Raw genomic sequence first — 27311 nt, forward strand, 5'->3', positions numbered from 1 at the left:
TCCTGACACTCACACAAGTTTTGTTTCCAATGTACCGAGCTGCACATCAACTTCCGGTGGGCGTCACCGAAGTGGAGGGGCTTTGTGTTTTGATCAGCTGACCTGCAGCGCGGTCACATGACATCCGCTTCCCGTGCATAGATATATGGCCCCGTGCAGTCTTCCGCAGCTGTGTGTTTGTGTCTCTCCCTGTGTGTGTGTGTGTTTGTGTGAGGACTCGGAGCAGCGACCCAACACCGGGATCCGGTTCGAGATCAGCGGATCCAGTTTCCTCCTGCACCGAACTCTTCGCTTCAAGCTGCGCCTCTTTCTCCAAGAGGAAGAGGATCGACGCTGGAGTTCCGGTCCAGTCCGACCCGGCCAGAGTGTTCGGCTGCTGCCGAACTGTGGAGGTTCGCCCGCCGACCCAGCCGGGAGACCTGACACCGTCACCGAGGTTTGTGCTGCCGAGCTGGAGGGTGGGCAGTGCGGGGTGTCCGCTTCCGTGCAGGGAGTCTGGCATGAGGTTCGGAACGCCCCCCTCCCTCCACATCCAGCCAATAGAGCCTGGTGTTTATTGAAATGAAATGAAAATCTTTATTTTGAACTTAGAAATAAAACAAAATAACATAGTAGAAAACAAAAATAATGATAATAAAATAATCTCTCGAAAGTGTTGAAAAAGCAGCAGGAAGAAGTCAATACTTATTGACTCCTCCCCCCCTGATTTGATCATTATCCTGAGCCACACAGACTGCTTCAATTTTAAAGTATAATCTTGTGATGTATAAAAAAAATATGTCATATAATCCCATGATATCTCCATACATAGTCTTTTAATATCTCATAATTATGTTTGTACATTACATGTACATGTATGTATTTAAATATATTCACACACTACCAGTCAACAGTTTGGACCCAGCCGATGAACTGAATGTCTTTTCTTTCATCCTCATGACTACTGACACTGCATTCTGTCTTTATGTTTCTATTTTATTTTATTTTATTTTTTCTTTCTCTCGACTTCATCCTCTTCACTGCATTGTGACTTGATTGGTTTGTGCTGATCAAGCTGAGGTGGGTTCAGGCTGCTGAACCCCCGGCTTATCAGCAGATCAGCTGATTGTTCCTCAGCTTTCCCTTCTGGTTTCACTAAGATGCACTGGAACTGCTGCGGCAGCAGTCACATGAAGATGCACTAAGGATATCAACATATACATAGGGAGCAGGGCAAGGGGTCAACAGAGGTCAGTCAGCTGGTGCTGCCCACACTGGTAGCACAGCAGTCAGTCAGTACAGCTGCTCAGCGTACATCACAATATTTCAGGAACTCCAGGGAAAATTGATTATACTACTATAACAATATATATATATGCATATATATATATATGTATATAACATTTTAATGTACTATGTTGCATTGTTATAGTGATGACGTCAACGCCTTCACGTCTCCCTCCGCAGTGAGTTCATCACCTACTTGATCTGGTTGACGACCCTCAGGGTTCAGGGGCGGAGTCTCCACTCACCTGGCCACAGAGAGGGGCGGAGTCTCCACTCGGCAGCAGCAGCAGCAGCAGCTTTGCAGGCAGCATGCCGTCCAACAGATCCGTGTCGGACGCTCCCATCCTGCAGTTCACCAACTGCAGGATACTGAGAGACCACCAGCTGCAGAGGTGCACGCACACACACACACACACACACACACACACACACACACACACACACACACACACACCAAACGGTAGTGATGATGAGGAAGGATTGTATTGTAACCGTGTGTGTGTGTGTGTGTGTGTGTGTGTGTGTGTGTGTGTGTGTGTGTGTGTGTGTGTGTGTGTGTGTGTGTGTGTGTGTGTGTGTGTCAGGGAGGACCTGTGGGTGCGTGACGGGAGGATCTTGGATCCAGAGAAGCTCTTCTTCGATGAGCAGGGTTCCGCCGACCGGCGTGTGGACTGTGAAGGCAGCATCATCGCTCCGGGCTTCATCGACGTTCAGATCAATGGTACACACACACACACACACACACACACACACACACAGGGCACCCGTCCATCAGCTCACCTTCTCTCTCACTCAGGTGGCTTCGGGGTGGATTTCTCGCAGCCGTCTGACAAAGTGGCCGAGGGAGTTTCTGACGTGTCCAAAAAGATTCTGCAGCACGGCGTCACGTCCTTCTGCCCCACGCTGGTCTCATCGCCCCCTGATGTTTACCACAAGGTACTGCAGCCCTGGGTCCGAACTGGGCCTCTGTCTGCACAAACCCTCAGAAACATGTTTTTTTAAAGAAGAAGAAGAAGAAGAAGAAGAAGAAAAGTCCTGCAGTTCATCATCGCCCCCGAGGTCACATGACACACTGCTCTTAGCATCCAGTCTGCTCTTCCTCACCGGTTGATTTTTTTTTTTTACTCTTGTTGTCGTCGTTGACTGACTGCAGCGACAGGATCAATCTGACAAACATGGAGCTCAGGGTTGTTTGCGTCTCTCTCGCAGGTTCTGCCTCAGATCAAAGTCAGCGACGGAGGTCCTCACGGAGCCGGAGTTCTGGGTGAGGACAACCGCTTTATCAGAGTCCCTTTGTCACGACTCGCGTGAGATCAACACACACAAACGTGCTGACTTCGGTCTGAACGAAACTCCACGACAGAATCAGGAGGAGTTGAACTCCGCCTCTGAGAACTGGAACTTTATTGTTCACTTCGTGTCCTGATCTCCATCACTTTGCACTTTCCTCTGGAGACCACGTACCTTCCTCTGTGTTCAGCGTCGTCGCTCTCTGCCTTCTGGCTGACTGTCTTGTTATATTGCGTTGTCATTCACTTGTGACACTTGTGAGCTTACCAAAACACATTCCTATCAACTGGATTTTACTGTTGAAATGGCATTGATAAAGCTAAACCCAACTGGGACCTGCAGGAGAAGGTTCCTGAGGCTTTGGGGCACACACACACACACACACACACACACACACCATCATCACCCCCCCCCCCCCCCCAAGCTGCCACAGCTCTGTTTTTGTTTGTTTTGTACGTCGGTTTCTCCTCCCTCTGCCCTCAGCAGGGAGGAGAAACTGTGGCATCAGAACCTAAAGAACTAGAGTGGATCGGAGGAATCAAGAATCGGAGGGTTCAGGGGAATCGGGGGAATCAGAGTCACTCAGATAAATGGAGGGAGTCGAATGACTCCAGAGGGAATCACTGTTGGTGCACCGCTGTCAACTTGTGTTGATGTTTTGGGCTGCAGGGTGCCACCTGGAGGGTCCCTTCATCAACGTCGACAAGAATGGAGCCCACCAGGAGAAGTTCATCCGCACCTTCGGCCGCGGCGGCGTGGAGGAGCTGATGGAGGTCTATGGCAGCCTGGACAACATCTCCATCGTGACTCTGGCTCCAGAGTTGGACAACAGCCCGGCGGTGGTGGCCGAGCTGGCCAGCAGGGGCATCACCGTGTCGCTGGGTGAGTCCCGCCTCCTCCTGTCTCACCACCTGCTGGGCTTGGAGATGATGTTCCTCACTCTGGAGCTTCCACCATCAAGGTCACTCCAAGGCCAACCTGACCCAGGCCGAGGAGGCTGTCCAGCAGGGGGCGACCTTCATCACCCACCTCTTCAACGCCATGCTGCCGGTGAGTTCCCCCGCCCACCCCTCCCGCCCTTCCTCCTACAGGAAGTTCCTCCCGTCAGGTCTGGTCTTCCTGTCTCCCTGATCCAGTTCCACCACCGGGACCCGGGCATCGTGGGTCTGCTGACCAGCGACCAGATCCCCGCCGGCCGCACCGTCTACTACGGGATGATCGCCGACGGCGTGCACACCAACCCGGCCGCCCTGCGCATCGCCCACCGCGCCCACGCCGCAGGTCAGGAGCTGCAGTTCCACTTTGAGCCACATCCAGCCGCACGGCAGCAGAGGGTCGATCGGCTGCAGACACCGCATGGTTTTCTGCGCCGGTTGTCGTGTCGTGTCGTGTCGTGTCGTGTCGTGTTATGTTGTGGGGTTTTCTTTGGGAGCGGTCCCACCCCCCACCCATACCCCCCACCCCTCCCCCGGCGGGAAAGTTTTCCCACTAAACCGTATCATCATCGCTGGCTGAAACAGATGGTGCTTTTTTTTCTTTCCTTTCTGGTCTTTTGGGGATTTCTCGCAGGGAAGCCGTAAAAATAGAACAGGATGTCTGGTGCGGCACCGTCTCTAATCCCCTCCACCTCTACTTTACTTTCTTTCCACGCTAAATCACAGCAGACAAAGTAGGTTTTGGTTTGGGAGGGGCCACAATCCTGGCCAACCGCAATGAATCACCTGGCGGCTCATCTGTTTACCTTCAGCCTACTGTCAACTCGTCAGCGCTTTAGCCTGATCACATGATCTGTTAGCCTCTTTAGCCGTAGCCTGCCCTGCAGCTTCATAGGCTGTGGTTTTCTTTTTAGCGGGAGAGCGCCACCGCCTGGCGTTGATGCTGCTTCCTCTTCACTTCCTCACTGTTTCCTGTGTGTGTGTGTGTGTGTGTGTGTGTGTGTGTGTGTGTGTGTGTGTGTGTGTGTGTGTGTGTGTGTGTGTGTGTGTGTGTGTGTGTGTGTGTGTGTGTGTTGGCAGGTTTGGTGCTGGTGACTGACGCCATCATGGCGATGGGTCTTACTGCTCAGCGTACCACTCTGGGTCTGGGCCAGCAGGACATCGATATCCAGGGTCTCCACGTCTACGTGGCAGGTGTGTGTGTGTGACTTTAGAAAGAGGACCAGCAGCATTAGAAGCCTCCTACTTCCTACTCCTATCCTCACACTGTGTGGGTTTCAGGCACTAACACCCTGAGCGGCAGCGTCGCCACCATGGACATGTGTGTGCGACACTTGCGACAGGCTGCAGGTGAGTTGACAAAAGGTTCTCCACGATAACGCATGGAGCCAAGACGGCAGCAAACCTCTGACCGTGTGTGTGTGTGTGTGTGTGTGTGTGTGTGTGTGTGTGTGTGTGTGTGTGTGTGTGTGTGTGTGTGTGTGTGTGTGTGTGTGTGTGTGTGTGTGTGTGTGTGTGTGTGAGCCAGGCTGCAGTGTGGAGGAAGCTCTGGAAGCCGCCTCCCTCCACCCTGCTCAGCTCCTGGGCATCACCCGCAGGAAGGGCACCCTGGACTTTGGATCAGATGCAGGTCAGAGTCGTCCTCCGCTGTCTCGGGTCAGGGGTCAGGGGTCTCCCTGGTGCAGCAAACTGTGGCGACTGTAAAATGTTTTCTTTCTCTTTGCACTGTCACACTCCAGACCTGGTTCTGCTCAACAACAACCTCGACATCCAAGCCACCTACATCGCTGGAGAGGAGGTCTGGAGGAAGGCGTCGTAGAAGAAGAGGGGCGGAGCCTGAACTCCTGTGCTTTATAGGGAATGTGTTAAACTTTGGAAGCACAAAGCTTACAAAAATGCATTTATTTTAACACATATTCAAACAATGAAACTCTAATCCAAAACCAAATCAATTCTGTGTGACACGACACAGTACTTTGATTTTTTTTGTTGAAATAAATATATATTTTTAAACCAAATATAATCAGTTTGACAGGCTTCAAGTGCTCTTATCATATTAGATTTGAGCTGTGATACTTTTGATTCTGATGTCTAGTGTGTCAGTCATTTCATTTGCTGCCTGTCAAGGCTTATAAAACAAGTGTCCTTTGATGAGAGCACCATTGGTGAATTTTATTGTTTTGTTTGTTTTTCTGTTATTCTTTGTCTGAAATTTCTAAATTGAATGTTCAGTATTTCAACGTCTTTGTCAAGTTTTGCACGACTTTCCAAATCATTTCTACTGGGAAAAGTCTTTGCAGACAACTAAATTTCACGCCAATAAAGTATTTTTTACTGATTTTACTTTGTATTTTTTGAGTTTTTCTTTCATTGCCAAATTTTTTTTTAAGTCTTCTTAACAAACAATAACCGCATAACAGTGTTTATGTGAGGAATTAGCCTTGGCATTAGCAAGTGTGCTAGCTTTATTTAACTGCCGTAGAATCAATTATCGAATGTTAAAAAAAAAAAAAAAAAAAAAAAGAGGTCCAATAAAAGATGAGTGAGACAGGATGCTGAGAAATATATCAATGAAATCTAGAGACGGCTTTTTGTGGGAAACTTAAAAACCTGTCCGTTTGTGCGCCTGGTCTTGCTTCCGGTGTAAAACCCGAGTTGCGTTGTGATGATTTGATGGTCTCCGTGTCTTTTTAATCACCGCAGATGTTGCCCGACAGGACGAAGCTTAGCTGCCCGTCAAATACACGAATCCCGTCCGGAAAATGTCCCCGCAGAGTGAGAGAGAAGAGCTGCTGACTGCCCGCAGCAGCCGAACCAGGACTCGGTCAAGCTAGTTAGCATTAGCCACCGCAGGCAGTGGAGGGAAACGGATGTCGTATCAAAATAATAGCGCAGCTGGTGCGATAGCGAATCATTTGTGTTTCTGTTGACACCTTATTTCAGAAATCCTCGACAGGAAGTGCGACGTGTCACTCGCAGCTTGGCGGCGCTGCTGAGAGGAGGACAAGGAGGAGGAGCAGGAGGAGGTGACGGCGCTGTTCGGGGCTGAGAGATGAGGGAGGATGCGAGCAGGAGGTGGCAGGCTGCAGCATTTCTCTCCTTGTCGCACCGCGTCTGGACTCTGGCGCTCAGGTCAGTGGCGGTTCTGTTTCCGGTCGGGTTCTTCTGCAAAAGCTCCTCACGCTGCTCCTGCTGGCCGCCGCCGCCGCCAGCTGTTCCGCCTGCAGGTGCAGCAGGTTCACCTGAAGTCAGCGGGAACTTCAGCAGCAGCAGCAGCAGCAGGATGCAGCAGCGCCGAGATCAGGAGGGTTTTTGTCCTGCACACTGTGCACACTGGCAAGATTGTTCACTTTAAGTTTGGCGCACTTTGTATGTTTTAGAATTGTCAATAGAAAAAAAAAAAATGTTTTTGTTTTTGTTTATCAAATTGGGAGGCGTTAAGGTAGTGAAGAGTCGGTATTGAAAAGATCCTGGATGAGTGTGTCGTTATATGTCTGACACACACACACACACACACACACACACACACACACACACACACACACACACACACACACACAAGTGTGCTCAGGTCCTTGTTCAAGGACAACTGGAGCCGAGCAGCCGAGGCTTCCTGGAGGCCGACAGAGCAGAACACGACTGATGTCTGCTGTCTGTCAGCACTCAGTGCAGGACGTCTGTCTGTCTGTCTGTCTGTCTGTCTGTCTGTCTGTCTGTCTGGAGACAAAGTGAAGTTGGAACGTCCTTCACGTTGCAAAGTGAAGCCCAGGAAGTCCTCGGCTTCGCTGCTGCTGCTGCTGCTGCTGCTGCTGCTGCTGCTGCTGCTGCTCGGTCGGCTGTCTTCTGTGATGTGTAAACGTCTCTTGTTTTTTTTTTGTGAAATGAAATTTAGGCTCCACGTCTTGATTGTGTTTTCTCGATCTTGATACCTGCTGTTGCTGTTGTCAAGTCTGCTAGACACACGTGTGACTTTATTTTAGTTTTCGTTACCTTCTGAAGAAAAGAGAGAAAACAATTATTCTGGAGAAATAATAATGATAATAATAATAATGATAATAATAATAATGATAATAATAAATCAATTAATTAATTGATTAAGACAATGAACTCTAACGCTGTCCAGCTCTTTTTTAGGTTTCAGAAGGTTGCTTTTTCCCCTGCGCCGCCCTGAGACCTGAGCCAGGTGCGTCATGGGAGGCTCCAGCTCCTCCCTGCATGCTGAGGAGGCGGACGGAGGCGACGCGGAGGCGACGGCGGCGGTGCGAGGCTCCGCCCTGCCGCCGTCGCCCGTCATGGGCTGTCTGAGGAGCAGCCAGAGCGCCTCCATCCCCCGGCCGCTGCCCAGAGCCGGCAGGCACCGAGAGCGCAGGTGAGGGAGGGGATTTTTTTATTCATTCATTCATTTATTTCTGTATTCATTTGCTGAGAATCTCTTTCCCAGCGCTGGATAAAAACAAGTGTTGACCTGATTCGTTCCATGCACTCTTGTTTTATTTTTGTGCTTTTCTCCTGCAAAGATCTCTGGTTGAGTTCAGCTCAGCTGGACGCTGCAGTGTAAAGGCTGCCAGAGTGGAATTCTGTCTGTCAGCCGGTCAGTTTGATCACAGCTGGAAAACATTTCCTCAGCAGAAGGAAAAGAAATCAAAGAGCAAGGCACCGAAGGCCCTGAAGGCTTTTCTCTGCTGCTGATTGGCTGTGGAAACACCTTGGTTAAACTCCACCCACCTCTGCCACTCACCCCGGGGTGGCCCACGGTCCGCTTCCCGCCTGCAGCTGTTGTAAGCTGGTCCAGTCAGAGCGGCGGAGTCCAAGAAAATTATTTATTTTTCAAAAGAGAAAAAATATCTCTGCCCCGTTTGGAAAGATCCTCAAATTCAAAGCAGCAGAAAATTGACCAGTGATGTGTGTGCATCTCTAGCCAGGAGCTTTCTGAGCAGTGTGTGTGTGTGTGTGTTTGTGTGTGTGTGTGTTAGCAGTATCATGCCTCTCTTGGTTGCACACACACACACACACACACACACAAAACTGCCACCACCTGCAGGGACGAGCGGCGACATTTTCAGCAGCGACTTCACCCTCATCAGCGATTGGCCGCGAGGCTCCTGGCTCCGCCCACTAGCTGCAGCGCACTAATTGGCCTGTTTATCTCAGTGGGCGAGCGGCGCCTGAGCGGCTCCGCTCGGGAAACGCAAGCTGCCGGCGGCCAGCTGTCGGGCCGAGCCGCTCCGGATCCCTGCGAGTCTCAGCCACTCAATTATCAGCAGGAAGCTGCTGCAGAGGTCATCCATCCGACCCCTGTGGCTGACGACCGGCGGCCAGACCTCCTCCAGTCTGAGGCCGAGCTGCAGGGTCACATGACCAGCACACCAGGAAGTGCTGAACATGCAAACGCACTGTCCGTCCGATGTCTTCCGGCTGCATCTTTCAAAAGCTCCCTCCTGCGTCGTTTCCCTCTGGATGAGACCTGGCCAATCAGAGCAGATCTTAGGCAGTCGCTGTGGGCGGGGCTTAGTTGGGATGGAAGCAGGAAGTCTTGTGGTCTCACTGCCTTGATGAGTTCTGGATTAGTGAAATTGCTCTGAAGCTGAGTTCTGTGGTGAGCTGACTCACTGACTCACTGACTCACTGGCTCACTTCCTTCTCGACTGAATCACTTCCTGGTGTTCGTGTGCCGAGAACCATGGGACTTGCAAGTGACGGCGCTGACGCTTCATTCATATTCCGCACTTGCGCAGCCTTTAATTTTTCACGAATTTGTTTCAATTGAGTATAAAACCCCTCAGCCGCCCACCAGTTTGCTTCACATCTCCTTAATAATTCATCATTACTGCGTCTCAGACCAGTGTTTTTTCTGCGCGCTCTTGTCTCCGGGAGTCGAGTTACTGTCTGTCTGACAGGAAATGAAACTGGGGACGTCCCCAATGACGCTGCTGCAGACAGACGACCTGCTCAGGCTGTTGTGGGACGGCAGGTCCATTAGGACCGGCTGGCGTGTGAAAATGGAGAAAGCTTTAGGTTTCCAAAAGGATATTAAATATTAATATTTCATTTATTTCAATATTTATTAACATGACATTTTGTCCATCTTTCTGCAGGCTGGGACACAGTTTACCTTCAGGAATTGATCACTAAATAAAATATCACTTGTATTCAATAGGGAGCAGGATTAATGCTGCTGCTACTGGCAATAATAACAACAATAAAACCCCTTTTATTTTGGATGCACATTAAAGTAACTGTTGTGGTGGATGATCTGCTGTGATTCAAGTTTTCAAACTATCTTCACTTTGCCATAACTCTGCCGACATTCCCCAGCAGAGGGCGCTGTTTTTTGTGGTTGATTTCATGTTGGCAAAGTGCAGCGTGGAAGTGCACTTGGGGCCACATGACAGTGTGACTTTTCCCGCCTGGCGGCAAAAATAAACAACTTGTGAGTGTGTGAGAGTCAGTAGCAGCAGCAGCAGCAGCAGCAATAGTAGCAGTAGCAGCAACAGTGACAGCTGCAGCAGCAGCAGCAGTATCAGCAACAGCAGCAGTATCAGCAACAGTAGCAGCAGCAGCAGCAGCAACAGTGACAACAGCAGTGACAGTGACAGCAGCAGCAGCAGCAGCAGCAGTAGCAGCAACAGTAGCAGCAGCAGCAGCAGTATCAGCAACAGTAGCAGCAGCAGCAGCAGCAACAGTGACAACAGCAGTGACAGTGACAGCAGCAGCAGCAGCAGCAGCAGTATCAGCAACAGTAGCAGCAGCAGCAGCAGCAACAGTGACAACAGCAGTGACAGTGACAGCAGTAGCAGCAGCAGCAGCAACAGTGACAGCAGCAGCAGCAGCAGCAACAGTGACAACAGCAGTGACAGTAACAGCAGTAGCAGCAGCAGCAGCAACAGTGACAGCTGCAGCTGCAGCTGCAGCAGCAGCAGCAGCAGCAACAGTGACAGCAGCAACAGTAGCAGCAGCAACAGTGACAGCTGCAGCTGCAGCAGCAGCAGAAGCAGCAGCAGCAACAGTGACAGCAGCAACAGTAGCAGCAGCAACAGTGACAGCTGCAGCTGCAGCAGCAGAAGCAACAGAGATTAAAACTATGTGATGAAGTTAAGACTCTCCCAGTCTGCTGTGTCTCCTCCTGGTCCTGCGTCACTGGCTGAGCAGCAGGTTCAGCTGCAGTCCCGCCAGCTGCGCCTGCTGCGCCTGCTGCAACGAGCTGCACAGTTTTGATCCATCTGGGTTCTCAGTGTGAGCGGTGTCAAGGTCACTGAAGGTCAAGGTGCTCCTCTATCCTCTCCGACCTTGACGTGTCCTCTCTCCCCTGCAGTTTCTCCTCCGGCTCGATGCCCCTGCAGCGCAGCCAGTGGCCCTGCGGCTGCTGCACCTTCCTCAACGCAGCCGGTGCCCCCCGCTGCTCCATCTGTGAGGCTCCTCGGCGCCGGACGGGGGCCCCCGGCGGGTCCAGCTGGTCCTGCCCACGCTGCACGCTGGCCAACCCCTCCCACTGCCAGGTCTGCTCGCTGTGCAGCTACGCTGGACTAGAGCAGCTCCGCCCTCAGCTCCGCCCTCAGCTCCGCCCCCAGCGCTCCAACAGCTGCTCGGGTCCCCTCAGGTCGTCCCGGACTGAGCCGTCGGGCCTCCAGCGCCGTCTGGAGGGCGATCCGGACGGCGCACCGACCTGGGACTGCACCCGCTGCACCCTGCAGAACACGCCCACCTCCATGTCCTGCTCGGCCTGCGGCGGCCCGCGAAAGCTCTCCCTCCCCCAGATCCCCGCCGAGGCCCTGCTGGTGCCCGAGGTCGACGCCGGGTCGACAGGGACGCGCTCGGCCGAGCCAGCAGGGGGAGCTCTGTCCCCATCCGTGTCGACCTCAGAGGCTTCGTTCCAGAACTCCTCGGAGTTGGGCGCCTCGGCCCAGAATGTCCCGCTCCCCTGCAGCCGGCGGGAGGTCCCTCCGCCTGATGTCGGCCTCAGGCCCACCTCCCTCAGCCCCTCCCCCTCCACGCTCGCCGTTTCCCCTGCGCCGGCCAATCCCGCGGAGCTTCTGACCTGCAGGCGCCTCAGCGTCCTGAAGGAGGAGCTGTCGCCGCTGTCTCCAGGCGCCCGCTGCCCGGCCGACTGGGCCTGCCCCGCCTGCACGCTCATCAACCGGGCCCAGTCGGAGCACTGCCTGGCCTGCCACACCCCCCGGCAGCAGGGGGCGCCGCTTGGACCCGCCACCTCCCCCAGGAGGAAGGAGAGCATGCTGGGAGAGGCGCTGCGGCAGAGCGACGAGGGCGAGGCCAAAGAGCTGTGGGAGAACATCATCAGCTTCTGCAGGCAGGTCAGTGCAGCTCCAGCAAGGAGGGCCAATGAAACCTCTTGCCAATGTATATATATATGTGTGTGTATATATATATATATATATATACACAGCATAACACCAGAGTAACACCAGAGTAACACCAGCGTAACACCAGAGTAACACCGCCGCTGAAAGCCGCTGTTGTTCTTGTCGTCTGTTGCTAACCCCCCCCCCCCCCCCCCCCCAAACGTCCTCCAGAACGCCGTGACCTTCGTGGACGACAGCTTCCCGCCCGGCGCCGAGTCGGTGGGCTTCCCGGGCGACGACAGCGTCCAGCACCGGGTCAAGAGGTGGCTCCGCCCACACGACATCAGCTGCTGCAGCGGCAACGGCAGGGAGCGCGCCGCCGTCAAGTGGAGCGTCTTCCGCACGCCGCGGCCCTCCGACATCCTGCAGGGGCTTCTGGGTAACTGCTGGTGAGCCAACGCCCCCTGCAGGAGAGAGAGATCGGGGAGGTCCTGCAGCCCGGCTGCAACCTTTGTTGTTTTGTTTTTGTTCTTTTCTTCTTCTGTGGTTTCTTTCTTTGAGGGCAGGTTCCTGAGCGCCCTGGCCGTCCTGGCCGAGCGTCCCGAGCTGGTGGAGATGGTGATGGTGACCCGCTCACTCTGCCCCGAGGGAGCCTATCAGGTGCGTCTGTGCAAGGACGGCTCGTGGACCACGGTGCTGGTGGACGACATGCTGCCCTGCGACGAGAACGGACACCTGCTCTTCTCCCAGGTGAGGCCTGGCTGGACCCAGCTGGAGGTTCTGGGTGATTCATACTTGACTGACGTACCCTCTTCGTCCAGGAAAGACCTTCAGCTCCATCATCACTGTCCTCCACCAGGGGTTCCTTGGTATCCCTGTCTTTCTTGTCCCAATCGGGGTCCTTCTCAAAGCAACTTTGGGAAGCCTTTCACTGGGCCTCCTCAAACTGCCTGTCTTCTTATAAAGTTATTTGTTTGAGATCTGAGATGTTTGGCCAAAGGCGTTGCTGATTTGACGCAAGCAGCTGTTGTGGAAGACGTCAAGCTTTCTGACATTCAGCTCCTCCAGCACTCCAAAGACAAAATACAGGAAAAACTTAAAGACAATTCCAAACGACTCTTAAAGTCAGAGTCGAGAATTTGAAACCGTGTCTCTGCTCCGCCCTCCCCCTGCAGGCCCAGCGGAAGCAGCTCTGGGTTCCTCTGATTGAGAAGGCGCTGGCTAAACTCCACAGCTCCTACTTTGCGCTGCAGGCGGGCCGCGCCATCGAGGGCCTGGCCACGCTGACGGGGGCCCCCTGCGAGTCGTTGGCCCTCCAGCTCAGCACCACCAACCCCAAGGAGGACGTCGTGGACACGGACCTCATCTGGGCCAAGATGCTGAGCTCCAAAGAAGCCGGGTCAGGAGAGCAGGGCTCTGCGTCTCTCTGGGTCTCTTGGGTCAAAACCCGTTGATCTCGTCCTCATGAACTCACCCACTTGTTTTGCGCGCCTCCCGCCCCCACCTGCAGTTTCCTGATGGGGGCGTCGTGCGGAGGCGGGAACATGAAGGTGGACGACTCTGAGTACGAGTCGCTGGGGTTGCGACCTCGCCACGCCTACTCTGTCCTGGACGTGAGGGCCATCAACGGACACAGGTGAGAGTTTAATCCAGTCCAGTCCAGTCAACGGTACAAAGCCGATCCGCAGTACAGGAAGTCCTCTTGTGCTCTCAGGTCTTCTTCTTCTTCTTCTCTCCCTGTCCTCCTGCCCTCAGGCTGCTGCAGCTCAGGAACCCGTGGGGTCGCTTCTCCTGGACCGGACCCTGGTCCGACAACTGGCCCAGCTGGCCTCCCAACCTGAAGAGGGAGCTGTGCGCTCAGCGGGCCGAGGATGGCCTGTTCTGGATGGACTTTTGGGACTTCATCAGGTGGATCACTTGCAAGATGTTCACGTTTTGACAAGCTAATCACTGCTAGGATCCCAGAGGCAGGAAGTGTTTTTGGCTCGTGTTGACTAAAATGAGGACTTGAATGAGTGTGGCCGTGACCCCGGGCAGGTACTTTGACTCGGTGGACATCTGCAAGATCCACCCGGACTGGCAGGAGGTTCGGGTGGCCGGCCTCTTCCCCCGCGGCGCTGACAGCCCGGTGACGCTGGTGTCCATCACCGTGCTGGAGAGAACCGCCGTGGAGTTGGCCCTGTTCCAGCAGGGCAGCAGGTGAGACCGCAGTGACGGCCAATCAGGCCTCTGTCCCCCCCCCCCCCCCATGGCCTGGCCTGATTGGCCGACAGTGCCAGCCGTCATTTACTGCTGCTCAAGTCGAGTTTCAGGCACATTGATTTTTTTTTTCAAAGTTTTGCTTTATTTTCTGGAATTTAAAAAATGAATGGAACACCATCGGATCGGTGGCTGCGCTGCTGGAGACCGGCGCAACAGTCATTTGTGTGTTTGTGCTGCCGCCCCCCCCCCCGTGCAGGCGGTGGGACACGGCCGACAGCCACCTGCTGGATCTGTGCGTGCTGGTGTTCCGGGTGTCGTACGACGACTCGGGCTCGCCCACGCTGGGCCGCCTGCTGGCACACAGCCGCCGCTCCGTCAGGCGGTTCGTGGGCTGCGACGTCATGCTGGAGCCGGGAGAGTACGCCGTGCTGTGCTGCGCCTTCAACCACTGGCACTCTGCTGCCCCCGATGGGACAGGTTGGTACTGCGGTGGTGTAGTGAGGAAACGCCTCAGGGTGATTCTGATTCTGTCTGTTTCCTGCTCTGTGGGGACGTGTGTGTGTGTGTGTGTGTGTGTGTGTGTGTGTGTGTGTGTGTGTGTGCGCGCCATTCAGAGAAGCCCGGATACACGCTGGTGGTCTACAGCTCCAGGCTGGTGATGGTGGAGCAGGTCTCTGCCTCCAACACCGCCGTCGCCGACGCCATCATCCAGCTGACGGAAACCAAAGGCGAGAGGCACGAGGTAACGAGCGTCTCGTCCAAGCGTCGGCAGGGTTGCAAATGTTCTGAAGGAACCGCCAGAGCTTCTCTCGGCTTCATCCTCAGCTGCATCTTCAGTCCTGTGCTTCTCTTTTGCCGAGACACTTTGCAAAAACGTCCCCAGGGCCGAGAGGGGATGACCTGCTACTACCTGACCCACGGCTGGGCCGGCCTGATCGTCATGGTGGAGAACCGGCACCCCAAGCACCACCTGCACGTGTCATGTGACTGCAGCGACAGCTTCAACGTGGTGTCGACGCGGGGCAGTCTGAAGGCGGTCGACAGCATTCCTCCTCTGCACAGGTTCTCACAACACACCCGCCACCTTAAACAGTCCAATAATATAGAGACACGTGCAGAGGGTGGTTTTTTTTTTATTATTAACGTTAAAAATCAAAAACAGGCACACAGCCAGGAAAAGATTCATTATTTCATTCATATCAACCTATTCATGTGTTATATTTCTATATGTTCAGCGCTCGGTTCCTCTCTCAGACAGGTGCTGGTGGTTTTGTCCCAGCTGGAGGGAAACGCCGGATTCTCCATCACACACCGGCTGGCTCACCGCAAGGCCGTCCAGGCCTCCCTGGGGAACTGGAGTCCGTCCAAGGCGGCCACACACAGTCCCGCGCTGAGCCCCGAAACTGCGGGTCTGCATCGGCCCCGCCCCCTCTGACTCACTGACCCCAGATCCAGTCTGGGCCAGGTGGACCCGGCGTCAGTCGTGCAGCCGTGGAGGCAGTCGGGACGGCTGATGGAGGTCCTTCTCTGTCTAACACCGCCTCCACCCGTCACACGGACGCAGCCGCGCAAACAACTGTGTAAACGAACACACGTTCTCCGTGCGGAAACATGGACTCTCAGCACTTTATGTACCTGATGCTCTTGATTTTAATCTAAAATATATGAAACATTTTTGAAACGACAAAGTAATCCTGTTTTTGACAAAGCTACGCACTTGCCTCACTGTTGTAGTTGAAAGAAGATAGCCAAGCATAGAGTGCATTCAGAATGGTCCTAGCCTCAGCACTTCCTGGTGACACAAAGCGCTTTGGACATGTTTAATACTATGAATTAATGTAGCAGGACGTTTTGATGCCTCTGGATGTCTTTTGTTTAAGGGGCTAGCTAAGCTAACGATCAACCTCAGTCAGAACCAAACCAGAACCTGACCCGGTCGGTTGGTGCTTCCAGATCACCGATTCCTATGCCATGGCTTGTTCTGCGGTTGGGTTCGGCAGGTGAACGGTACGGTTTGACGAGCCAATGAAATCAATAAGGGTTATCCCTAACCCTAACCCTAGGGCTAACCCTAACCCTAACCCTAGGGCTAACCCTAACCCTAACCCTAACCCTAGGGCTAACCCTAACCTTAACCCTAACCCTAACCCTAGGGCTAACCCTAACCCTAACCCTAACCCTTGCAGTGTCTGAATGAAACCCTGCAGTCTTTTACACATTTGGATACCCGGGAAGGATTTCAAGTCACTGGGTTGCATGAAATAAACTTTTTTTTCTCACAACATAAATATACAATGATATAACATATAGTCAACAATCATGAATTCTTTATTTTTTTTGGCTACTAAATGAAGGGCACTCCCAAGCGATGAGGACCAGGAGGCAAGGTGTGTGGAACGCCTTCCATGCCCTGCAGGATTGACTGGGAAACACCAGCCCCAACTCTGAAGGTTACTCCAGGTGACATAACTGGGACCGAGGTTTCTAGACTCATCAAGAGCCTCAAAACAACAAGGCACTGGGAACTAGGGGTGGGAATTGAGAACCCGTTCCAATTGACCGATTCCATCGGAACCAGACACCTCCGATGTTATCGATTCTCCTTAATGATTCTTTCCTTTCCCGGTCTGGCGGGAAATTGTCTTGCGTCACGTGACGTGATTACGTATCGCGCTTAGTCACGTCGCGGCCGTAAGGGACACCGCGACGCTCATCGCCAAAGGCAACATGGAGCGAAAGAAGCATAGAACATAGGTCAAGTCTTGAGGACTGAGGCAGTCTATGAAGCTCAAACAGGTGAGGTTGTGGCTGAGGAGGTCGAGCCAATTCTAAAGGAATTTGGCATCTTGGAGAAAGTCGTAGCAGATGATGTATATATACATGATGGTATATGGTTCATTGTTTACTAATGTGCATCTGATTTTTTCTCAGCACTCACTACTTATTGATGTTAAAACACGGTGGAACGTTAAGGAAACATCTCATGGATGCACTGGGACAGCATCATCACTGATGTGATTCCTGGGCTCATCGGGTATTTCGGGTCTTGCAACATCAGATACCCTCCCACCAGGCGACCCAGCCGGGGTGATCAAGTCCCGACTTGCGTGCCAGTAGCAACCCACGGATCTGCGCATTTCAGCCACAACCACCCTGTGGCTTCCTCTGCAGCTTCACTTGCGGACTGGATGGCCCGCCCCTGTAACACCCAGACGGCCGAGCGCTTTGCAGAGAGAGCGTCCTGCAAAGCCTCTGCAGCCAACCTCTATGGGCTCATAGAATGTCCTCCAGCCCCTGGCCCGGCACTGCTCCACTAGTTCCTGGTACTTAGATCGTTTCCTCTCGTTGGCTTCCTCGATCCTTTCTTCCCAGGGAACTGTAAGCTCCAGCATGATCAGGTGTTTCCTCACAGGTGATGATCATGTCTGGCCGGAGCGATGTTGCAGCTATGTGCTGGGGGAACCTCGGCTGTTTTCCCAGGTCGACGAGCAGGTGCCAATCAGAAGCTGTGTGGAGGAGGAGGCCTGTTGTTTTTGGGTGGACCTTCCTGGGGTCTCTCTCCTGCTTTGATGAAGGGGATTGCCTTCTTCGGAGCGTGAGGTTGTCATTATTTTCAATTATTTTGAATGTTTTTTTTTTTTTAGACTTTAGTTGTTCAAGAAAAAGTTCAATAATGCCAATGATGTGTGAGGCAAGAACAAAACCGTCACAAAGTACAGTTTGGGGTTCTCTGATTGGCTGATCTTGTCGCTCTGATGTCACCGACTGGTGGCGCCCGACCCTCTCAGAGCCAACTGGACAGAGACACTCTTGTACAAAAGCAAATTTTATTCACAGTTTGTCCCTTTTTTATTTGTTACAGAGGAAAAGCGAGGGAAGGTCAGGTGACTGACAGGTGACTGACAGGTGACTGACAGGTGACTGAGGTCCAGACAGCTCATGGAAGGTAAAACAGAGGACTTGTTTGATTCAGAAGCGACAGAAGGAAAAAAACGAAGATCTGAATGTTTTCTTTCGTCTTTTTCCCTCCTTTTCTTCGGCTGTTGTTGTCTGTTGTTTTATTTTTTCACATATATATATATATAAATATATAAATATATATACATATTTATATACATATATAATTTTAAGGGGTAAAAGTTATCATCACTTTCAGGAGACAACCCCGCCCCCGAACCTCCAGACTGTCTCCACCCCCCCGTCTGCTCCTCGACCTTCTCGAGAACGTCTTCAAAATTAGGAATGAGGTCCTCGTGCCTCCTCGTGCCCCCCACTCAGGTGAAGCCCAGGCAGGTAGAAGGTACTTGGCGGGGGGCGCCGGGACGCAGAAGTGAAGGTGTGAGAACAGTCGCAAGGAGATCTTTTTTTTTTTTTATTATTATTTTTTCAAGTATTTTTTTTCTTCAATGATGTTGCAGGATGATTTTATTAAAAATCATCCCTATTTTCCCCATCAGCAAACGTAGACGTCCGACGTGCCTCGGCGTGCGCAGTGTGAAGAGTCTGTTGTTTGCGCACGAGCTGCTGGCGCACACGAGGAGGAAGCAGGGAGGGAGGGTTGGAGGAGGGAGCAGGGCAGGGGGGTGGGGCTGGGGCGGAAGGGGCGGGGTCCAAGGGACGGTATCTTTGCGTCTCTCGTGGTCGTTCTTACTCCTCCTTCTCCTCTCCGTGTGTGATGACGTAGCAGATGTTCTTGTAGTCCACGTTGCCGGCGACATCTGGGGGGAAGGCGGCCCACATGTTCTTAATCTGTGGAGGAGAAGCCAGGTGGAGGTGGTCAACAACCGCTGCGTTCCCAGGACCCCTTGGAACTGAGCAACACCTAAATGACCTGGAGAAACCTCTCAAATATGGCTGAAAGGTTTTGAGGCTCTCATCAGGTGGTTTTTCACACGGCCCAGGGTCACATGACCAGTTCACTGACCAGTGGAAATGGCCGCGTTATGATTGGACGGAGGAGGAGACGGAATATTTTTAACCAAGTCATCAAAGAGAAAAATAGAAGAACCGTCCTGGACAGCAAACAAACGCAGACAAACAAAAGCAAACGTAATTTTCATCAAATCTCGAGAATTACGGCTGATGCGTTTCAGTGGAAACACCTGCAAATCGCAATTGTACTTTGTCGAAGTTTCCGAAATATCGCTTTTATCTTGGCTGCGAAAAACTGTCATGGAAACACAGCAGCATAAGATGGACCAGCGGACCAGCGGAACGCCTGGTTGCTCCTCTACGTTCTAGGCGATCGGTCTACTGAGAACAATGTGTGCAGTGGACTCAGTGGAAATCTCGACTGCGATTGGATGTTGGAGTTGTTGTTCCACAGAGAACGTCAAACTTTACCTCCTCCTTGGAGAACCTGTCGCACTGAGTGGTCAGGAGCTCCTCGAGGCTGGAGGGAGGACAAGTTCAGGGGTCAAATCACTGAGTTTGAGTCCACATTTGGAATTTTGTAAAGTCCAAAAAAAGAACAAATGCTCACAATTCCTTCTTGATGCTTCCTGTTCCCTCGGGGTCCAGGACCTTGAAGGAGCTAAGGATGACGTCCTCGGGGTCGGCTCCTGGAGAGGGCACAGAGGGACCGGGTTCAAGTCCGAGCAGCAGAAAGCGCAGAAGGCGGCAGTGTAAAAAGAAGTGGTCATGTGATGTGTGGTTTGGAGGCGCTCACCCTTCAGCTTCTCCCCAAACATGGTGAGGAAGACGGTGAAGTTGATGGGGCCGCTGGCCTCCTTGATCATGGCCTCCAGCTCCTCATTCTTCACGTTCAGCTGGCCTGGTGGGCGGCGGTGAGACAGGGTTTAGTGTGTGTGTGTGTGTGTGTGTGTTTGGTGTGTGTGTGTGTGTGTGTGTGTGTGTGTGTGTGTGTGTGCCTGCGGACGCTCACCCATGGAAGCCAGCACGTCCCTGAGGTCGTCCTTGCTGATGATGCCGTCCCTGTTCTGGTCGATGATTGTGAAGGCCTGTGGAGGGAGGAGGAGGAGGAGGAGGAGGAGGAGGAGGAGGAGGTAAGAGGAGAGTCAGTGTGAGGAGTCTTTGCACCCAGGAGGAGGAGGCTCTTCAGTCAGCGGTGGATTAGAGCAGCAGCTGCTCCCCCATCAGGCTGAGTCTTTTCTTACACCACAACCTGGGACGTCCTGACGGGGGATCAGCTGTCCCCTCCTCCTGTAAAAATATGACTATGAAACTCAAGATAAGCCCTTGGACTTGAACTTGAACTCATTAGAAATCTCTCTCATCACCCTCCCACCCCCCCTCCCCACCACCCAGCCCGCTGCTATTTCCTAACACACACACACACAGAGTGCGGTGCGGCGGTCCTCATCATCGGATCAGGAATTCCTCCGGGCAGCTCTCAAGGCGCCGGTCTCACTTACTGCAGGAGGAGCGTCGGCTCGGGGGAGAATGCATCGCTTGGCGACGCGTGAAAAAACACAGTAACACTCAACCTCGCCGACCTCCTCCTCCTCCTCCTCCTCCTCCTCCTCCTCCTGTCCACTCCTGGTTTTTTATGCTGCACTCATCGGTTGACCAGACTGTCAGAACTTCAAACGTGTTGAGGTGTGTGTGTTTGTTCGTGTGTGTGTGTGTGTGTGTTGCGAGTCGGATGTCCACGCCACAGTCCAGTTGACCTCCTGACCTTCAGTGGTGAGCCTTAAGGAGCCGTGTGACAGCTGGAACGGCTCAGGGAGGTTCGGGTGGTGTCCAAAATGTCAGCGCTCCGGCTAATGACATTCTTGTGCTTATTAAATTATCAGGGCTGGGGGAGGAGGCGGAGCCAAATAGCAGCTGCAGCTAATTTGAAAAGAGATCCACAGGGCGGCGGCACCAAACTCTGACCCCTGAGACTCAGATTCTGGACTCCTGGCTCCTCTGAAGTCAGCAGAACCCTGAGAGACAGGATGCTGCTCTCCGACTCCCCCCACAGGCGGGACGGAGCGATGGCGTGATGCTGGAGGAGACGATAAGGGGCGGGACCCTCACCTCTTTGTACTCCTGGATCTGGCTCTGCTCAAACATGGAGAAGACATTGGAGGAGCCTCCGTCTCCCGCTGCCTGCCTCCTCTTGGCCTTCTTGGGTGCCTGCGGAGGAAACCGAGAGTTGAGCCTCCTGGACGAGCTCCGTTCGTGGGCTCGCCGTCACTCATCATCATCATCATCATCATCGTTCAAACCCCTCTGAAACGCTCCCTTCCACAATACATGGCTGAGCTGCTCAGAACATGCCTGCGCCTTTCAAACTCGCACATCAAAAAATGAAAATTCAACCAAAGTGAAAAAGGGTTTCCAACGTTTCCATCTTTAGCTCTCGTTTCTCTTTTTTTTTTTTTTTTTCTTGCCCTTTCTTCAGTTGTTAAAAAAAAACAAAACAACAGCCAGGTGAAAAGGTGGAGCCGTCGGTCGGCAGGGTGGAGGAGAGGGCGTCCTGGGTACTCACCATCTCGAGACGGTGTGGGTGGAGGTGTGGATGATCAGGAAGCGGAGGACAGTGTGAAGCCGCGCCTTGCCTACATCCCCCCGGCCGCCTTTTATACCCCCTGCCGGCCGCTCTAACTTTAGCCACAGCCTCAAGTTTGGATGCAGCGATAAAAAAGAGAGGGAGAGAGGATGTGCCGAGGGGCGAGATGATGGCGAGGGGGCGTCGGGGGGAGGGGGGGGGGGGGGCACGAAGGAGGCCGAGCGGCAGATTGGACGTATCGCCTTACAGCGCATCAGAAATAGACCCAGGAGTCTTGGAATTAAGTAAACCTGATAGCCCAGGGACCGGCCAGCAAGGTTGGCAGTCCCACGTGGACTAATAAGGACATTGAGGTCCGGGACCACCGGCCACTGGTCAACTGGGCTTTATTTTTGGTCCTGGACATCCAGACTCGGGGTGTTTTGTCAGCGCGTGCGAGGGCTTTTCTCCAGATTCTCCACATCCATGGAGTTGAATGCAGCCAAACAGAGCAGAAGGTGAAGCAGCATCACAGAAGCCTGAGTGATGATGAGCTCACATCAGAGGCGACGTCTCGACTGCTCTTCAGAAACATCTGCACCAGCAGTCAACAGCGTGGACACTGGGCCCTGGGAATTTAAAGCCTCGTCCTTTCATTCTCATCACCGTTGACACTGCAGGTCCTCACTGGACACTGCAGACACTGCGGATAGGCCGCGAAGGCATCAAACGTATGAAGGAGATGCATGTCGTTATGCAGCAAAAGAAAGAAAAACAGGTCCAGTCGCTCTAAACATGCTTTAGATGAACGGGGGGCTACTTTGAAGAATCTAAATATTTACTGCGTTCTACATATATAGTGTATTTATTCGTATTTTTAAATCCCAGATGGGTGGAGGCGGGTGGAACATCTCGTCATAAAGTTCCAGGTTCCATAAATATCTGAGGGGGGGGACCGTCGGAAAAATAATTAAACCGGGGTCTAATTTTAGCCAAAGAAGAAATCCACCAAATCACCGACGCACGTGTTCGTCTCGGCAGGCTGCGCCCTCGCCATCATACAACTAAAATAATGTGTCGTTCTCCAGGTTGGACCCCTGGGGTCAGTGTGCACACTCACCACACCATCACAGCGGTTTCACCAGCACTTATCAGTAGTATTAATACACTTAATGGCATTTTTGATGCATATCGATATAGAAATGGATATAGATATAGATATAGACGTCGAGATGTCAGACTGAAGAACGAGTCAGACTGATTAAATCCGCCTGCGCTCGTGACTTCCATCAGCTTCACTTTGCTTGTCTGTATGCAGTGAAACACCGGGTTCAGTTTTAGTTCATCTTATTCTAACATAAAAATATATCTTATCATGTGTAATCTATTTTATTTGGGGGGGGGATGAAAATACATCAAGAGACACGTTGGCCAAGCAGGAGTCCTGTTAGTCTCTGGCTCCGGTCCTGCCTCATCATCACCACCCACTGCTGTGTGTGTCTGTGTCTGTGTCTGTGTGTGTGTGTGTGTGTGTGGTAATTGGCCTCCTTGGCCATGAACACTTTCCCACCTGTTTGCCCCCCCGACACCGTCTACCCGGGGATTACTTTGCCCCCCCACCCCACCCGGAATATAAAAGCGACAGCTGACAGGGATGGAAATAGCAAAACAAACGGAGACTCCGGCCCCCCCCCCCCGCAGGAAAAACTTCCCTCCTCCTTTTGTTTTTTGTTGGGAGTTTTTCAAGATTCAGTCCAGATTCAAAGCCGGATAATCTGTTTTGGTTTGGTTTAATCCCGGGTTATTTTTAGCCGGCAGTCTGCGCTGTTTCCACCGATGACTCACGGCTCCACCCCTCATTAGTTTCCCCCCTCTGACCAACATCTTCTTCTTCTTCTGTGGTGCTTCAGGACAACTGGGTTGGGTTTACTCCCCACGTACCTGTGTGACTATATTATCAGGGCCCACAGCACCCACAGGCTTCACTCCAACGACATGTTAAGTGTTCCCAGAGTCCGCACTGCACTTGGTTAAACAGGCTTTGCTGTATCGGGCCTCCCTCGTCCTGGAGTCTTCTCCGGAGCAGAGCAGTCTCAGTCTGCAGCACCTTGTTCCAGTCACTTCCTTTCCAAACTCTTGAGGGATCTGGAAGCAGACTCTTGCTTTTTAATGACATTATGATCCTGAACTGCCCAGACCTATTCTACAATGTTGTCTGGCTTGCTTGTATTCTACTGTGTGTCCCATGTGTTGTGGTCTGCCCTCGTCATGGTGCATCCATTGTCTGTCTTAATGTTATAACTTTCAACTCACACCCTGCTGCTACCTTGGCCAGGCTTCCCCTGAAACGGAGGTCTTTGTATCTCAGTGGGACCAACCTGGTTAAATAAAGTTTAAATGAAAAAAATATATAGATTGATTTCAGAATCAGAATTTACTTTTTATTCAGATTTAAAAAGTGACTGAGGACAATGACTTTTACTATGAGTCTTGATGAATTAAGAGATCAAATTATTTGATAAGGACTTTTTTATTTTAAAAAATACATATCAGTAATAAAAGTCTTGCGGTATTCCCGTTTATTGTACAAAGAGCAGAATGAGAAAGGATGAGCAGCAGGACGGAAAGAATCAGGGGTCGGAGGTCAGGATGTGTTTACGCACTGCCATCCTGACGGAATGCTTGCGTACAGATGTGTGTGTGTGTTTGTGTCTGTGTGTTCATTCCAGCGAGGTGTTGCTGTAACCCGAGCCTCCTCGGAATGCGGCCCCGGGATGGCGAGGCGTCGCCCCCCCGGGAGCCGTGACATGCCTGACACCCGACGCTCCCCATCGGCTCCCACTGATCGCGCCGCTCCGCGCTCCACTTCCCATCGCGGCCTCGGCCGCCGTGTTTTGTCACCTGAGCCTGTTGTCAGCGGCTGGAGGTCAAAGGTCAACTTTTACTTTCCACCGTCCGTCTGTTTACGAGTCGTCCTGCGGCTAAACGGCTGCTGTCTACGAGCCGGTTGTCCGGTTAAATTCAACAACAGAGGTGTTGAAAGTCAGACCCGATGCAATGATCCCGGATAAATGGATTCAGTCTTCACGCCCGGAACCGGACCGCTTGCAGCTGCGGCTGTTTGATTCACTCCTCCATCAGTTAGTTAGTCAGCGCACTCAGTGTTCAACCAACTGAGGCTGCAGCGCCCTCTGCTGTTTGCAGAGTTGTCATTGCACATCACAGTTCTAAAAAGAATGCATTTACTTGAATTTAAAAGTAATCATCGCCTGGCAACACACAACAATTTGAAGTTGAAAGTTGAAATTTGGACGTTCCATTATTGTTGTTGTTGTTGTTGTTGTAAAGGGGTCAGGAAGGTTCAGATCAAACTGCAGCATCCGCACTGACGATGTCATGGGGCCACGGATGCCGACTGGTTTGGGGAATCCAAGCAACTAATTGCTAACTGCTAACGGTTGAGATTTTCAGTCTGGAACTGAGAGGTTTCCAATTCCAAGACAGCAGGCGGCTACAGGAGTGCCGGGAAAGTGATGCTTTTTTTTTTTACACCAACTGGTGAAATTTACAAAAAAAGATTATGCAAACACTATTCAAAAAATTAAAATGAAAAAAAAAAAATTCCAAGAAGTGTGATACCTGCTTTATGAATGTTCTGAGCACGCTCAGTACAGGTGTGGGAGACACATCAGCAGAAACACTTTTGAACGGTTCACCATGCCGACGCCACTTCCTGTCCTCTTTTCGGTCACATGACGGTTTCAGTCTCACCTCCTCGCAGCCCGCAGCTGCATCACTTCCTGTTTGTCACTCACGGCAGCTGTCTCACTTCCCCTCCCTGAGACTTTGCTCTCAGCTCAGGTTGATCAGATCTCCAGGCTCCTCCTCTGTCTTCTCCTCTTCTCTCTGCTCCTCCACCAGCTCCTCAGCGGCTCGGCCCCTCAGCCACTCCTCCCTGGCTCTCCTCACCTCCAGGCCATAGTAGTGGTGAAGTTTGCTGAAGTCCTGCAGAAGGTTGACATCCACCGAGGGCCACTCGCTGTGGGCGGCGCTGCCGGCGTTCAGGGGCGTGACCATCGCACTCCTCCTGCTCCACAACTTGGCCGACTTCTTCCACAGAATTCTGCTGGGTGGCACTAAAACGGTGCTGGCGCTCAAGCTCCTCCCCTCCCTGACCTGCAGGGCGCAGCCCTGGGCGGCGAGGGAGCCGCTGGACGGCCTGAAGGTGGCGTGACCCTCGCCGGAGCGCCGCTGGCTCTCAACCTCTAAAGGCGGAGGTGGAGAAGAATCAACGGAGCAGATCAGGATCAGCTGGTCAGTCGTGTAGCACCACACACCTGGAGATGCAGGACGCACCTTCGTACTGGTCCCTCAGGTCCCGCAGCAGCAGCGACAGGTGGCCGTGGCTGGCCGACTGCAGGGTTCTGACCCAGCTCTCCCGGCTCGGCCCGTCGGCCGCCGCCAGCCTGTAGCTCCTCAGTCCGACTCCCTGGAACTCCAGGCAGAAGGCAAAGTGTCCGTCGTCCTCGCAGCACCACACGGCGCAGCCCTCCAGCACGATGAGGCCCAGCAGGTGTCGGTCGGCCGGCTGCTCCTGGTAGAAGAGCAGGTTGGCCTTCAGCACGAACCAGCGGCGCCGGTACGTGGCCGTGCGCTCCTTCTGCAGAGACGACGGGAGGTGATGGTGACAATCAAACCTGGAGGACTGGAATGCAAAGTGACGTAGGTTGTGAGTCTCTCCGCCTGGACCTTCTTGTAGAGATATCCTTCTCTATCCACCGGAGAGGGACACGACAGGTAGTGGGTCAGAATCTTCTCGTGCAGCTTCATCCTGGCAGCTGGAGGACGCTTCAAAGACACGAGACTTGCAAAACACAAGACAGAACAAGATGGTCAAAGAGGAACTGTGAGTTCAAAGAAACTTGTCATGAAGATAGATAGATAGACAGACAGATAGACAGATAGATGGATAGATAGATAGATAGATAGATAGATAGATAGATAGATAGATAGATGGATAGATAGATAGATAGATAGATAGATGGATAGATAGATGGATAGATAGATAGATAGATAGATAGATAGATGGATAGATAGATAGATAGATGGATAGATGACTCACCTGAGTCTGTGCACTGAGGCTCTTGACATCTTATGTCAGACTCTTCCGATTCGGCCGCGACCCTCCAGGAGCAGCAGACAATGTGTTTGAATATCTCGTTTCAGGTTACGATCACTGCTTCTCCCTCGGGGTACGACAGGACGACTGCTGAAATATAAATAACTCGACCCACTTCCTGGTAACACAATCCCCGACACGTTATATCTCGTCTCCGTCAGTCGACCAGAACTCTTGGCCCGGACCCTTTGAAGCCTCTGAGAGACTCTGAGAGACTGGATGACATCATTTGTCTCACATCCCTCACTTCTCCATTCCGTTACCTTTTTTTTTTTACCTTTTTTTTTTTTTTAAATCACTTTTTTTTTCCTGCAAGCACTTTGTTAATCAGCTGGCCTGTGTTCTTCACTGTGAACTAAGTCTGATCAAAAGTTAAATTATTGTTGCTATAACAGTCAGATGGCTTCTTTTATTAGATGCAAGGCTGTCCTCAAAATTAGAATTTAGAAATCAATTTTCATAATATTTTTTCCAGCTGTTTTTTGAGTCTTTCTGAGGCTTAAAAAAATTTATTTCTTTCTCATAACCTTATTCTCATCGTCTTACTTTGACATGATTTACATATTTTTTTTTAAAAAAATCCATGAAACTTGCCAAATTGTTCATAAACTTGCTTTCATTTTTCAAACCATTTCATGTCTCGAAACCGTTCCTTTCAGAACTCAACTTCTTACGTTGTAGTATAACGCTCGCCAGGCGGTGGCGGC

At 52.2% G+C, this 27311-nt stretch overlaps 5 protein-coding genes across 5 annotated transcripts in view; 2 read left to right on the plus strand and 3 right to left on the minus strand.

Moving 5' to 3' along the window:
• Positions 1–138: 138 nt before the first annotated feature.
• Positions 139–5834, plus strand: amdhd2 (amidohydrolase domain containing 2). The gene is made up of 12 exons (XM_076041446.1): positions 139–436; positions 1447–1658; positions 1851–1987; positions 2063–2202; positions 2476–2530; positions 3226–3438; positions 3518–3606; positions 3693–3837; positions 4572–4685; positions 4773–4841; positions 5020–5121; positions 5231–5834. Exons 2-12 carry the CDS (start codon positions 1576–1578, stop codon positions 5308–5310), a joined length of 1227 nt encoding a protein of 408 aa, XP_075897561.1. The 5' UTR covers positions 139–436; positions 1447–1575; the 3' UTR covers positions 5311–5834.
• A 631-nt stretch (positions 5835–6465) lies between these two features.
• Positions 6466–15673, plus strand: LOC142898501 (calpain-15-like). The gene is made up of 13 exons (XM_076041452.1): positions 6466–6623; positions 7626–7860; positions 10804–11800; positions 12020–12237; positions 12355–12538; positions 12964–13187; positions 13299–13424; positions 13544–13696; positions 13826–13987; positions 14247–14467; positions 14605–14732; positions 14874–15052; positions 15245–15673. The coding sequence occupies exons 2-13, from the start codon at positions 7682–7684 to the stop codon at positions 15423–15425; spliced, it is 2952 nt and encodes a 983-aa protein (XP_075897567.1). The 5' UTR covers positions 6466–6623; positions 7626–7681; the 3' UTR covers positions 15426–15673.
• A 2392-nt stretch (positions 15674–18065) lies between these two features.
• Positions 18066–21582, minus strand: mylpfa (myosin light chain, phosphorylatable, fast skeletal muscle a). Its single transcript, XM_076041486.1, has 7 exons — positions 21426–21582; positions 20972–21070; positions 19875–19950; positions 19659–19763; positions 19473–19551; positions 19334–19382; positions 18066–18739 (listed from the first exon to the last, which is right to left on the minus strand). Exons 1-7 carry the CDS (start codon positions 21426–21428, stop codon positions 18638–18640), a joined length of 513 nt encoding a protein of 170 aa, XP_075897601.1. The 5' UTR covers positions 21429–21582; the 3' UTR covers positions 18066–18637.
• A 2348-nt stretch (positions 21583–23930) lies between these two features.
• pheta2 (PH domain containing endocytic trafficking adaptor 2) lies at positions 23931–27178 on the minus strand. Its single transcript, XM_076041468.1, has 4 exons — positions 26548–27178; positions 26175–26289; positions 25782–26085; positions 23931–25690 (listed from the first exon to the last, which is right to left on the minus strand). The coding sequence occupies exons 1-4, from the start codon at positions 26574–26576 to the stop codon at positions 25278–25280; spliced, it is 861 nt and encodes a 286-aa protein (XP_075897583.1). The 5' UTR covers positions 26577–27178; the 3' UTR covers positions 23931–25277.
• Positions 26154–27311, minus strand: part of cldni (claudin i) — an 82015-nt gene continuing 80857 nt past the window's right edge. The window contains exon 4 of the mRNA XM_076041476.1: positions 26154–26168. The gene's annotated coding sequence lies outside the window, so the exon portion shown is untranslated. The remainder of the gene's footprint in view (positions 26169–27311) is intronic.

This window comes from Nelusetta ayraudi, unplaced genomic scaffold (assembly GCF_046127955.1).
Source record: "Nelusetta ayraudi isolate G7.1 ecotype Tasmania unplaced genomic scaffold, CSIRO-AGI_Nayr_v1 ptg000067l, whole genome shotgun sequence".
In the NCBI taxonomy this organism is placed as follows: domain Eukaryota; kingdom Metazoa; phylum Chordata; class Actinopteri; order Tetraodontiformes; family Monacanthidae; genus Nelusetta; species Nelusetta ayraudi.

What these genes read in the sequence shown, in the direction of transcription:
- mylpfa (XM_076041486.1), bottom strand. An exon ending in GGACGTGCTGGCTTCCATGG is followed by an intron (nt 19,764 to 19,874) that starts GTGAGCGTCCGC and finishes GCCGCCCACCAG; the next exon opens with GCCAGCTGAACGTGAAGAAT. An exon ending in ACAGGTTCTCCAAGGAGGAG is followed by an intron (nt 18,740 to 19,333) that starts GTAAAGTTTGAC and finishes TCTCCTCCACAG; the next exon opens with ATTAAGAACATGTGGGCCGC.
- pheta2 (XM_076041468.1), bottom strand. Translation starts at nt 26,576, where the DNA reads ATGTCAAGAGCCTCAGTGCACAGACTCAG. An exon ending in GCCTCAGTGCACAGACTCAG is followed by an intron (nt 26,290 to 26,547) that starts GTGAGTCATCTA and finishes GTGTTTTGCAAG; the next exon opens with TCTCGTGTCTTTGAAGCGTC. An exon ending in AAGGATATCTCTACAAGAAG is followed by an intron (nt 26,086 to 26,174) that starts GTCCAGGCGGAG and finishes TCGTCTCTGCAG; the next exon opens with AAGGAGCGCACGGCCACGTA.
- LOC142898501 (XM_076041452.1), top strand. Translation starts at nt 7,682, where the DNA reads ATGGGAGGCTCCAGCTCCTCCCTGCATGCTGAGGAGGCGGACGGAGGC. An exon ending in GGGCTTCTGGGTAACTGCTG is followed by an intron (nt 12,238 to 12,354) that starts GTGAGCCAACGC and finishes CTTTGAGGGCAG; the next exon opens with GTTCCTGAGCGCCCTGGCCG. An exon ending in CTGAGCTCCAAAGAAGCCGG is followed by an intron (nt 13,188 to 13,298) that starts GTCAGGAGAGCA and finishes CCCCACCTGCAG; the next exon opens with TTTCCTGATGGGGGCGTCGT.
- amdhd2 (XM_076041446.1), top strand. Translation starts at nt 1,576, where the DNA reads ATGCCGTCCAACAGATCCGTGTCGGACGCTCCCATCCTGCAGTTCACC. An exon ending in TCTTCAACGCCATGCTGCCG is followed by an intron (nt 3,607 to 3,692) that starts GTGAGTTCCCCC and finishes TCCCTGATCCAG; the next exon opens with TTCCACCACCGGGACCCGGG. An exon ending in CCACCGCGCCCACGCCGCAG is followed by an intron (nt 3,838 to 4,571) that starts GTCAGGAGCTGC and finishes GTGTGTTGGCAG; the next exon opens with GTTTGGTGCTGGTGACTGAC.